The sequence below is a fragment of the Chiroxiphia lanceolata genome, chromosome 1 (genome assembly GCF_009829145.1).
Source record: "Chiroxiphia lanceolata isolate bChiLan1 chromosome 1, bChiLan1.pri, whole genome shotgun sequence".
NCBI lineage: Eukaryota > Metazoa > Chordata > Aves > Passeriformes > Pipridae > Chiroxiphia > Chiroxiphia lanceolata.
Genome location: NC_045637.1, coordinates 78,552,788 through 78,565,827, shown reverse-complemented (window position 1 = coordinate 78,565,827; position 13,040 = coordinate 78,552,788). Strand labels below are relative to the sequence as shown.

Sequence of the window (13,040 nt, the reverse complement as noted above, 5' to 3'; positions counted from 1 at the left end):
AATTACACTGTCAGGTGGAAAAAGTAGCAAAAGATTACACGTTAAACGTGGCCTCTGTAGGAGGCTGTTAACTCAAAATGCCAGTCAGTTATAAATTGTGATATAAAATTGGTTTATAAACATTTTCAGAACTTGTATTTTACTTGTCCAGAAGTTGTACTGAACTAAATGTAAAAAATTAGGGATTTATTCTGTTTTACAATCCAAACCTTACAGTAGTGGCAGTACAGATATTTATGGACTGATGGGCGTCGTGGTAACTCTATGGAGGAATACAGAAACAGTAGCCCAGTAGCCCTTTGGAAAAAATGTGTTCATTGGTAGGAATTACCTGATTAAAAAAACCCCTTCAGCTCAGAAATTGTATTTCTTCTTGACAATACTTATGTGAAGTAGAGAAATACGCAAAAAGATTCTTAAATTTCCCCAGTTTGCATTCATACAAGATCCAGAAAGCTTTTGTAACAGTCCATAAAAAGCATACTAAAGCTAAGGACAGTTGTTTACGTTCCCATTCACTGCCATTCACATATCACTGATATGTTTCTATTTCTTTATTCCTACTTGTAAAAGCATAGTTATCATTGTAACAGGATCATTTTGTCACTTCTTTATTGCAGTCATTACATGACTTATATCTGTGGACTGGGCTTCTGCTGTAAACATGAACATTTGTTTGACTTATACAACAAAGTTGTTGAAAGTAGCAACAATTTTAAATTATCAATGGATTTTGAGTCATGGGTGATCTTTTAAATCTGTGGAAACATTTTCCTATGTCATCTAGTACTTTTTGTTTCTAGCAAACAGCAAGAGTTCTGCCTTATATGAAGAAGGAAAGTATCTGTGATCAGAAAAAAGCAATTTTTTTACAAATCTAAATTTCAACCAACAAGAAGAAAAGCTGTAGGCCACATGAGAGAGATTAAATGGCATTCCAGATGCAAACCCAGCAAATTACTTTATGTGTTTAATGCTGTATAAGCAGTGAATCGAGACCCCAATAAATTAATATTCTGATATTCGATATTATGATATCACTTTCTAATATTTTAAAAGTATATATAACAATATAATATAATAATACATATATCATATATATATAACAAAGAACTCTTAACAAATAAAATTACAAAGAAATTCCCTCAATAATGAAAACATGTATTTCTTTTACCTGGAAAAAGCATTAACATGAGTTGATATAGAGCACAAAAAAATATGGAGATTCAGTCCTTTTGAAACGATGATATATGCAGTTCTTGATGACACGTGGTAGTGGGTTCTTTTCAGTTTCTTTAGAATGAATCACCTTTTTCACCTGAAATAGAAGCCATTGGACAGTAGCTAACCTGTTTTCTTTCCACAGTCTTACAATTTTCTCAACAAATTAACTTCAAAGAGATCAAAACCAAAAATGTGTGAAAGATTTTTGGAAGGATGGGATAAAAGGAAGCTGGTAAATTAATTATCTCTCCTTGATCCTTTCCACATAATACTTTTTTTCCTAATCAAACTCTGTAATTTAGTAAGTAATCAAGTCCCTGGCACAAAATTTCCTCTAGTTGATTTTACACAGCTCACAAAAACTATATCAGAAAATCACACATTTACTTTTTATCTTCACAGTATTGTTTAGGAAGAGCAAAGTAAAAAGAATTAATTTAGAATATCACATCAGTACCCAGCAGAGTTGTTTTTCCAGAGCTTAAAAATTAATGTGCTGATCTTTCATAGAGTAAACAGTATTAGCTGTAGCACTATCAAACAAACAAGCAAACAAACTGTACTTTCAAAAAGTCAGTTTGTGTACTATTACACTTACAGCTATGTGTTCCAGTGAGCTATTTCTACCACTCTCACTAAAATCAGGAGAGTGCATGGAGATCAGTAATATACAATTCATTGATCACAGTTTTAGAGAACTGATAGTTCTTTCTCATGTGGAAAAATCTAAATAATCCTTAGGTTGGCATTCCTATTCAGTAAAGGCATATATGCCTTTTGTTTTTGCAAGATCCTATTAAAATGGATGTGTTCCTTTTTTGTCTTCTGTACTGCAAATGGAAAGGAAAAGCAGAGTCTCTTTTTGCACACTAAAAAACAAAATAAAATACTGCAATGAGAGTAGCTTGACTGAGCAAGCACCAGACATGAAGGTCAAAAGCACCTGTAGAAAGTCTGCAGAAACAGTGTGTGGAAACAGTAACTCTGTTTTTATTCAATCTTTGTCACAAATGTGTAATGTTTTTCAGTGACGAATAGCTTTTTGTTGCATCAGTGATTTTCCCAGCCTGGAACTTTTGTATCTCTTGAGTCTTTCTAAAGAGTATATGCACTTACCATTTTTCTGACCTAGACCTTTTTGGTGTCCCAAGCAAACATCTTTTCATGTGAAAACAGGCTTACTTCACCAGATAATGCAAGTTATAATATTGGTAAGTAGGGCTACTTTTTGTATCTTTGATGTGTAACGTGACTATGTAGTTGAATGGTCCGGCATTTACAAACAAATGTAAACCCAGTGCTTCGGGGGTCTAAGTAAATTAGAGGTTTCCAGAGCCCATGCCAGAAGTAGTACCATGAACTGAAACATTTTCACTGTATACTTATACCCATTTATAGGAATGGTGAGATTTCTAGGCGTGATTGATACTGGCATAACACCTCCTTATTATAATTTAATAACTCAATCTGAAACAAAACATTGTTCTTCGAATGGTGATGATGTGTGGCCACAGCTTATTTTAGTAACAGAGTATCATCAAGTCATTTGGATTCAAATTTAGACAAATTTATGGTCTTCCTATATGGATCTGGGAATCTAAGTTATTACTATGATTACAGATTTATTGATTGTAAAGTGGATTTGGTGACAGCAACTGTGAGGAGATGCTGAAAACTGCAGAACACTCTGTTTTATGAATTTGCCTAAAGAACATGAAATACAGTTTTCTACATGGCTTAGTCACATCAGAGGGGGGAAAGGAGTCATGTATTGCAAGAGCACAATTCTGTGAAGTAGTCTATCATCAACACGTGCGTAAACTCCTTGTTTATACATATTGGAGTCAGACTTTTGGCTACCATATGAACAAACCTAGCAAAAATCCAGCCTAGATCTTGAGAATTATTTGGCTGAATGAAACATTAATTTAAAGCCTAACTTGCATCTCTCATGGTTTAATTTACCTTTTTTTTTTAAATTCATGATATTTTTTCCAAAGGAATAGAAAAGACGAGTTTCTAAATGTTCTGAAATTCTATTGCCTTCCAGGAATAATTTTTTTAGGGCATCAAGAATCCACCTCCCCACACTCTTTCTCTGGGAGTTTCAAAGGTCAGCATTTTTTAGGGTTATCACGACTGGATAGACTAGAATCTGGTTTGGGACTTTTTAAATATGAATTGTTTTCTTATTTCTCAGTAGGTTTGGTTCAGTTCAAGACTGTGAAACACTTAAAAATATCTAAACAAATATACTGTGTAAATTGTACTTGCTGGAAAAGAGAATAGTTTCTGTGCCCATCATAGCCTTTTCCCAAGTAAAAGATGTCTGAAATGAAAGCTTACTGCTGTGAAGAGAGTTCAGATGAAAACTTCGCCAGAGTGGAATTGTTTATCTTCTGTATACATTTAGACACATAGTACACTGAAAGAACAATTTTGGATTCTCTTTTTCTTGAAAATACATAGTGTTCTTTGAAAACAAAATGATGGTTTTATACATAAACGTTTACTATGGTGTTTTAGGATTTTTTTTTTTTTTTTTTGTCGTTTGCTGGAGTTCTTTTGTATAGAGAGAAAATAGAAGTTAATGTTGACCACTTGTGGCAGCTTTAGTACACTTGATGTTGTTTCAGATGTGATTGCCTATGTACCTGCATTCTTCTGTCATTACACACTTGTAAATAGCTGCAACAAAGGAGCTGACTTCAGATAAGCACATCTTTGGAGAACAGCTGTTTGTTTGCTGCAGTGTTATGTTGTGAAGTTAATACTGTTTCAGTTGTGTTTTTCCTGGATGATTGCAATCCAATTATTTTTCTTCTGTCTCAGAAAACTCATTCAGCAGATGGGAGAAACTGTGATTCTGTATTTTCTTCCTCTGTTTGACAAGGGTGTGGAATGGCTTCTTCTCAATTTTCGGACACTGTTATGGGTAATAGTTATCTCCTGGGCTAATGATACCCCCTGAAAATTCCATCAAAACATGTGACATTGCCCAGAGCAGTGTCTTTCATTAAAATATATATTATAACTCAGACCAAAGCAAGCAAGTCTGTGGCAAATCTAATGAAGCTTTTACTGCATAGGCACAATGAACATTTCAGTAGTATCAGCTAGACTTTGATTTTACAGTATGCACCATCCAGAAAAATTTTGTATGTAGTTTTTGCTACTAATATGTTATTGTATAATTTCTTTTAAATGAAATGTTTTGTCTACATAAACATCAAAGGAAGTCAAAATGATTGCAGTTATTATTAGATAGAAGATTAAAATATTTTTACTCAGTATTTTAGTGTTCTACCATTATACATATCTACATTTTGATGTTTTTAGCGACACATTAAACAGTTCTGTGTAATAAAAATAAAGTAACATGCTACATTCTTTTTAATATATTTCTCTATGGTTTTCTAAATCTCATAGCTTATGTTGTTTGGGGATAATTTTGTCATTCCTCTGGGTTGGTAGACTTTGCTGCGGTAGTGTTATGCTGGGGCCCTCTTGTCAAGTTAAACTTATAGGCAATGACAACAGAATTAAGAAGAGGAGGTTCTGCTGCTTTCCTTGAAAGAATGTGGTGCTCTCTGAACAGAAGACAATATTTAATTAAAAAGATATAATGATAGTGTCACTACCAGAACTTAGGTTTTGATTTTGGAATTCTGTGTGTATTATTTTTGTTGTTTATCATTTTTCAGCAATAATTTTTAATTATTTGCAGTTATTTCAAAGTACTTAAAGTTTATATGTACATAACCACTTCTACTCTGATTAAATTCATTAGGTTAGTGCAACAGTTCTTGGTTTTTTCAAACCAACCTCGGATTTGAGTTTAGTATATGTAAGGGAACCTCTTCATATTTATTTTTCTTAACAGAACAAGATATATCTTATATCCATATCCAAGAATTTATTGGTAATCCAATTAAAATATTGTAGAAGTTGTAACTAATCCACTTACAATGCCACCCACATAACACACCAAAAATTCAAATTATTCAATCAGAGAAAAATGGGGGAAGCAGTTACACAGCTAAATCACTAATAGACAATTCTGCTTTACGATTGCCTCTCTTATCCAGGCTTCTTTCTCTTCTGGTCAGGCACGGTTTCCTGGTTGTGGCTTGTTTTCCTTAGGAAATCACAGGGGAACATGGTAATCACTATGAGTTGTTAGCGTTCCACATTCCCAGTAGAAGCAAAATTGTTGTCTTTCTTCTCAATTTTTTGATTGGTTTTGTGGTACTTATTGATATACTTCTTTCCCATTGGGCCCTGCTTCTATACTGTCCAGTAGTTTCTGCCTGTATGTGGTCATTTGCTTAACAACTATGTATCTTTAAATATTTGGATGTATGAAGTGGCTCAGTGTTAGCTAAACAATGAGAATGCATGAAGTTGATTGGTAGTGATAAGGCCAGTAACTAAGAAGCAGTCACTTGATGTTTGAGTTTGTGATTAGCTTGTAGCCACCCTATCGTTTTGCAGTTACTAACAGTAAAATGCTGTAGTATCTGGGCAATTAACCTTCAGTCTGTGAATCCATCAGTTAATATGCTGGTGTATAAAAAAAAAAGTATTTAAAGATTCATAGTATCAAAATTAATATATGACTGTACAGAAAATTCATTAACTGAAATATTTGATATAACTCTTCAAATCATGCTTTTGGTTAATGTAGCCCTTCTACAGTTTCTGCAGGAATACCAAAAGAAAATTAAGCATTTAAATGGACTGATGAAAATAAAATTTGAAGTCTTAGCAAAACAAGGACACCTTGGTTGCTATTCTGCAAAATCAGTCATACAGTGATGATATAGGCTAGTTAAAGATTGAGGAACCATCATAAATTATCCCAAATGCAGCTTGCTAATAAGTATGTCAAGTATAGCCCACTGGGTTGATAAAGGTGACATTGCAGATGTGCCCATTGACTATTATTTTCAGTTTCTTCTTCCCCTAAAAAATTCAGAGAAATAAGGACAAGAGAGGATGACCAGCAGAGGATGAAAATTAAATACTTTCTGGAAGCTTCTGGTTCTGGACAGAATTAGAATATTTAATAGATATATTCTTGTAGAAGCATAATCAAATCAGCAGTAATATTTGCAGAAACCAGCCCATCACTTAGGATAGAAACCACATTTCCAAAAGGAATTCAGAAGCCTGCATTGACTGCAGTTTGGGGGATTGGAAATGTTGCTGTTGGGGACCAGCAGAATGAGGAAGCTCCCTGGGACTGGGACACTGGAGATTCCCTCAGGTAGGTCATGATCAGGCCAGCCAGGAGCAGGGAATCAGGGGTATCAGGGCAGGGTACCTGTCCCAGGTACCTCCCTGGAGATAGAGCCAAGCTGATGCTGGGAAGGGCAGGGCTGTGGGGAGCTGGAGACCAGCTCTGCGGCAGCATTGCTGGGGTAGAGACTGGTGCCTCTTGGGTGCTCCAAGGAGGTCCTGAGCCGTGGGCAGGGTGGGGGAAGCCTTGTCAGGCTAGAGAGGGCTAAGTGGTAAGTGCAAGCTGCATTAGTATCTAGTGGATAACTAGGCAAAATATTGGTCTGCAAAGGAATTTTTAAAATACTGTTTGGGGTCTAATGTGAGACTGCTTAGGAAAGCAAGTTGGAACAATTAAAGAAGAGAAAAAAAGCTTCTTTTAATGATAGTTAAACAATTAATATCACAGATCAATATGTAATCATCAGACTATCATGGAAACTAAGATCTATTAAAAAGCATTTTCAGTAATATTTTCATAATCATAGTTAAAACCTCTCACACAGATATCAGAAAGCTGTGTTCTAACGTTTGGCATATTTCCCTTGTATCTCTTTTCAATGCTTATTTCTTATCTCATGTTATGGGTAATCGTGTTTCAGTTTGCAATGCCTTTGTATTTCTTTTTAAATTAAGAGACTGGCGCAGCGTTGCATCTTTCTGTCTCTGACCAACAGAACAGAGGAAAAAGTAGCACCAAATTTAGTGTTTAAGCTATTGATTCACATTGCTACAGCATGTGAGTGTCTCATCCTCTAGCGTAAGCATGTTCTTGCGGTAGTCATGGCAGAGGTCGTGGCATCTCATTGAAATGAAATGGTCACACACTTTCTAGGGATCTGGTTTGAGATGACTTCCCCAGATCACACAAGTTAGATCTGAACTGGTGAGCAAAACACGGGTTGGCTTGCATCTACATTGCTTAGTAGCATCCTCCTCTCTGTCAAATTAATCTGAGAGAGAAATACCTATAGCGGGTCCCAAGAAGAAAGAAAGTCCACTATTGTCCAGCTAGATTTTGCTCCCTTGATGTCTTTTATAAATTATTATAGACATAGCTGCAGAAATACGCTCTCCCAAGCCCTGTAGTTGTAACCTGGGTGGTGAATCGCATTTATTCTAATTGGAAATGCTTTTGTGGAATAAACCATGTGTTGTGGAGATGATTTCCTAGTAGGAATGGAGAAGAGAGAAGGGCATCATGCTCAGCATATGAATCCCTCATTAATCTGGTAGGCATTGTTTTAAGTAGAGATTCTCAGGGGCTCTTTTCAGCACAACACGTGTTGCAAATAAACATTTGAGAGAAACCTAGATATTTTTCTACTTGGACCAGTTTGTACTGAGATGGAAGAATTAAAGAAGACAAACAGTTCTTTAATCTTTATTTTGCAGAAAAACTGAAATATAAACCAACTGACAAAGGAAAAGGTCTTTTGCTATGCAAAATCCTCCCATGTGAATTTAAAATTCAACATTAGAAATTAAAAGGCCTAAATCAAAGTGCTATATTTCAAGCAATATAAGAAATATCGGGAAGTAAGGATGCAGGAACTTCTCATAGCTTTTACTTGTTTTCACTTGTTGCCATACAACTGAAGTTTAAAAGATCTAGTTGCAAATTGAAGGCTTTCAGTCATTATTAATACCCAGATAACATTCTTCTAATGATATCACTACTTACATTTTTCAGTTGAAGTTTGTTGGGTAACACAATGTTTAGCAGGAATAATATATAATTTGTTGGCTGTGAAATCAGCTGAGTATCTTTCATGTTTCTTAAATTTTCTTGTTAGATGTAAAAGCCATCTGACTAAAATGTACCTGGATTTTCTTCACTGATGACAAGTAGAAGCAATTGGTTCTTTACAACAAAAAATATCTAATGTTATTAATTTTTCAGAATGGTCCATGCATTTCATGCCATCACAGTGAATCTGTTAACATGCCTTTCTGCAGTATGGTATTGGAATGCCATTTGTGTGTTCATATTTGGGGTTTTGAAGAACCTTACTTTTTAAATTCTACAGCAGTTCTTTATTCTATGTATTTCTTACCTAGCAACATAACCAATTTTTAATTGTTTCATACTTTCATAATTCCAGTTATTGATGCAGTGATTTTTACTGGGATCTCTATCTGATATATCTTAATATATTTTAACACACATCTGTGGAGGTAAAAGGAGAGAAGTAGGATGGAGATTCTTCTGATCTTTTTCAATTTGGAATAGTTTTGAGTTCCTTATATCTTCATAAACTCAACAAATTTGTCATTTTCCTGTTACCATTTGCAAACACTAGCACTTAGAGCTCATTTTATCACAAAAGGAGCCCACAGCAAGAGGAAACAACTCCAATGGTTTCTGAAAAATTGGAATACCAGCAAACCTAGGCTAGAATACAAGAATATCTGCCACTCTTTGTTTTTAGGAATAAATCACTTCAAAGAACATTTTTACTTCATAGGAAGTTTGGATTCTTGGCATTTTGCATTGAGTGAATTATTCCTTTGTTAATAGAATACAGTGCTATTCTAAGGAAAGAAATGATTAATTTTGCCAATGACTGCTGTAAATGAAATGTGTAAGACTGTACTGCTGTCTTTTAAAGGCAAAACCAAAGTCAGACTCTTTTTCTGCTTCTTTTTTTTCTTCCATTTTCAAAACAAAACCAAAACCAACAGCAACAACAAAGAAAGAATAAAGGGTCCACTGTGGTGACTCAGTCATGTTTTGGTTATTCTGTTAGATCTTCTTGTGGCTTGCATATAGTGCATTGACTGATTTATATGAGCTGAAAATCTTAAATTTATTAGATTTCACCTCTCCAAGGCCCCTTACAGTAAGATATAAATTATGTGCAACACCATTATTTCATGGATTTAATACACAAGATGAAAAATTCCGTCAAGTGCCATATGCTTTCTACTTTTACAAATAGCAAGGTAGATAGTTTTAAAGGCAAGACAGAGACCTGCAAAAAAGGTACGAGTAGCATGTGAGAAAATAACAGCATCTCTGTATCTTATGTTTTAAGTAAGAAAAAAGATGTTTTCTACCCTACAAGTCTTATTTCCTCTCTATTCAATCCTGAGTAGTTTTTGAACTGAAAATGAAAATGAGTCTGGAAACTGACACTTTGCATTCCATTAATTAAAAATAATATCTGTCATTCTGCTTCTGTTTTGCTCAGATTCTGTATAAAAACTTAGTAATGCCACATTGCATATACTGAGAAATAGTCAGGGCAGTAGGATAAGAATGAGTGTCTTCTGATTTTATAACACAGTATAACTGCACAATACCCTAGGCTATTCATTTCCACATTTTCACTTTCTTTTAATTGTGCTTCTGAATAAATACATTCTATTCTCAAGGTCATTTCAAACAAAAAAACCAAACCCACAAAACTTCTCGGTTTATATAAAAATAATCCTTCCTTATGTTCTTTTTTAATCTAAACAGGCAATTCTTTAAAGTCAGGTTAGAAACAATGAGACTTAATGGGAAACTGTTTCATGTTATCTCATGTTATAACCAGTGTACTTAGTGGCTTTTCCTCCCCCCTCTCCCAAATAAATATTCTACTCAAGGAGGGAGTATAATATATTTAATGAATATTTCATAGCACAAACTGTGTGTTATGAACAATAAAAATGCTGGAAGTATCAGTCAAACTTCGTTATTTAATTACAAATAATTTAAATACAAGCAAATTGTTTGATTTTCTGATTAAAAATAAACAAACAAAATCCAAAGAAAATGCCTGTGTTTTGCTGTAGGAGAGAGTAATCCTGGACAGACATCTGCCTCTGTCACACTGTGCAGTTTCCTTTCACAGTAAATGATGTTGTCCTTGCAGACACAGAAGAAAATGTAAGTGGTGGGACTGAAACAAACAATCTTCAGTGTGACTTCATGCAGTTTAGTGCTTAAGACAGGGTTTCTAACAGTGAGTGTTGTAAAATAACTACTAGAAGGACTGAAACTTAAACTAAATAAGACAAAAACCACCCCAGTTACTAGAATATTCTTGATTTAGTGAAGTTTTCTAGAATGGACATAGAACCCAAGAAATCAATTATGCTGGATGGAAGTAACCCTGCACAAAAATATTGGGTTACCAGAAAGAGCACATGAGAAATTACGGCAAGAGATGGGAAGGGTAAAATTAAGTAGAGGGGTGCTAACAGTAATATAGTTGTTATATCTTATGTGCAATAATCTTTAATGAAATGTAATAATTATTTTATATGATTTTTTGTGTTTCTACAGCTGCATTCCAACTCCGACAAAGGTGATGGATCAGTCAAATACATTCTCACTGGAGAAGGGGCAGGGACTATATTTATTATTGATGACACGACTGGAGACATCCATTCAACCAAAAGCCTGGATCGAGAGCAGAAGACACACTATGTGCTTCATGCCCAAGCTATTGATAGACGGACAAACAAGCCACTTGAGCCTGAATCTGAATTTATTATCAAAGTGCAGGATATCAATGACAATGCACCAAAATTTACAGATGGACCATACATTGTTACTGTACCAGAGATGTCTGAAATGGGTAAGGAAAAGAAACTGTTCTATTCAACAATGTTTTAATAAGTGAAAATGCCACTACTTTTTGTCAAAGTTATAACACATCCTCGTATCATTGATTGTATCTTAAAGATATTACAATTAAGAAGAGATGATAAGAAAACATGGAATGCAACCTTGTATGTTACTTGTGACATTCATATTAAGAAACAGTACATACACACATGATGATTGTAAGAGGAGAGTCACTCTTACTCTTAAATGTTTTAACATACATTCCTGGACAAATGGTTCTTTACATTCTAGAAACAAGATATATTCATATATCCTCATTCAACTGCACACTTTGTGGCATTCTCTTATGTATACAGAAGCAGTCTCTGCAATTCACAGAATTAAACAAATACAAAGGAATAGTAGTTTCCTAGATGGTGGTTTCCTAGATTATTTTAGACATATATTTATTTATCTTTAGTAAGGTTCTTATGAAGTGAACTGAAGTTCTAAAAAGTACTGATCTTTGGTTTTCCTGGTTATGTAGTTCAGATATTCTTTGAGGTACTACATTAAGCAATCAAATTTTTTTTTATTTAATACTTCTCCAGTGTTCTAATTATTTTATAACTTTCCCCAATAGAGGAATTGCCAACAAAAAATTATGTAAGCATAGAAGGGCAGTATTTTTATGAATAATGTCATAACACCTTTGTGTGAATTACTACAGTGAGTGCACAGAGCTTCCAGTAAAAATATTGTGAGTCTGTACAAAACCTCTTCAACTGTCTTTGATAAATCACTGTGGCACAAAGCTTTACTGTTAGAGCTGCAGTTCATTTCAGTAGCATCTAAACTTTATCTCAGTTATCTCTCATTACACCACAGACTGTCTTAATGAGAAATTAATTTCCTTTATCAACTGTCTCCAAAAATGTGTAACTCCATCCTTTTCTTTCTTCAGTTTCCTTTATCTTTAATGGAGACCATTTTAATTGATTATTTCCTTCCCCTTTGGAAGCCTTTTATTTTCTACACAGGGGGAAAGACAGTGGAAATGAGATCAGTATGATCCTCAAAATCAAAATTGGCTAATATTATTATTTTTATATGTTTTCTATTTATAAAAGACTTCTTTTTTTTTTTCATTTTCATCCTCTCAAAATGGAGCATTCTTACATAAATGTTAGTCATAATTCTGCAGTAATCTGAACTGTGTGTTGCCATACAGCTACATCATACAAGTTACTGTTTCCCAAAGAATAATTTGAATAGATAGTCTGGAATGGTATTTTGGGTTATAAACCAGAGTAGATTATGGTAAAACAATGAAGTTTTAGTGGTAAAATAAGGCATTAATGCACATGTTTTTAAAAAAAAATACTTTACTGTTGTACCTGAGGCAAGTCGTTAAATATTTATTCCACAAAGCTTTTGTGTTCTGTGAATAAAACTGAGTTTTCATATCACATCATACAGGTGTGAATATGTTGTAGGTATGCATTATATTTTTCACTGCAAATTTATTATCACTATCTTTTTCTCTCACCAATTTGTTTGCATTTGTTTCATACTGAAAGAATTCTATTGCCTGCAATTTCAGGAAGACTAATTCTATTATTGTTTCCACGGGATACATTCTTTGTGTCAAATTATGGAGATAACTGTGCCACTTCTATTTGTTCTGTAATTAACATGTTTTATGACACTTAGCTGCAGAGTATATACATAACTGAACTTCTTGATGTCATTTTATGAATTTCTAAGGATGCTTCACTACTTTAAAAATTTCTTATGGTTTTCACACGATTGACGTGACCTTTCAATGTTACTGTGTTTCTGCAACAGTCCTCATGCTGAATGGTGGTATTTCTGATCTCCATTATGTTGTTTAGCATCAGCAGCAGGTTCTTATTTGTCTCCTCAAGATATTAGGTGGTATTTCCCCCACAATTTGAACTTTTCTCAATCTAGTTGTAAAAGCTGTAGGACCTTT

The 13,040-nt window shown here is 34.3% G+C and overlaps 1 protein-coding gene across 1 annotated transcript in view; it reads left to right on the top strand.

Moving 5' to 3' along the window:
• Positions 1 to 13,040, top strand: part of CDH18 (cadherin 18) — a 484,233-nt gene that overhangs the window by 338,332 nt on the left and 132,861 nt on the right. Inside the window, 1 exon segment of the mRNA XM_032700859.1 lies at positions 10,781 to 11,075. Coding sequence (XP_032556750.1) covers positions 10,781 to 11,075 — 295 coding nt within the window.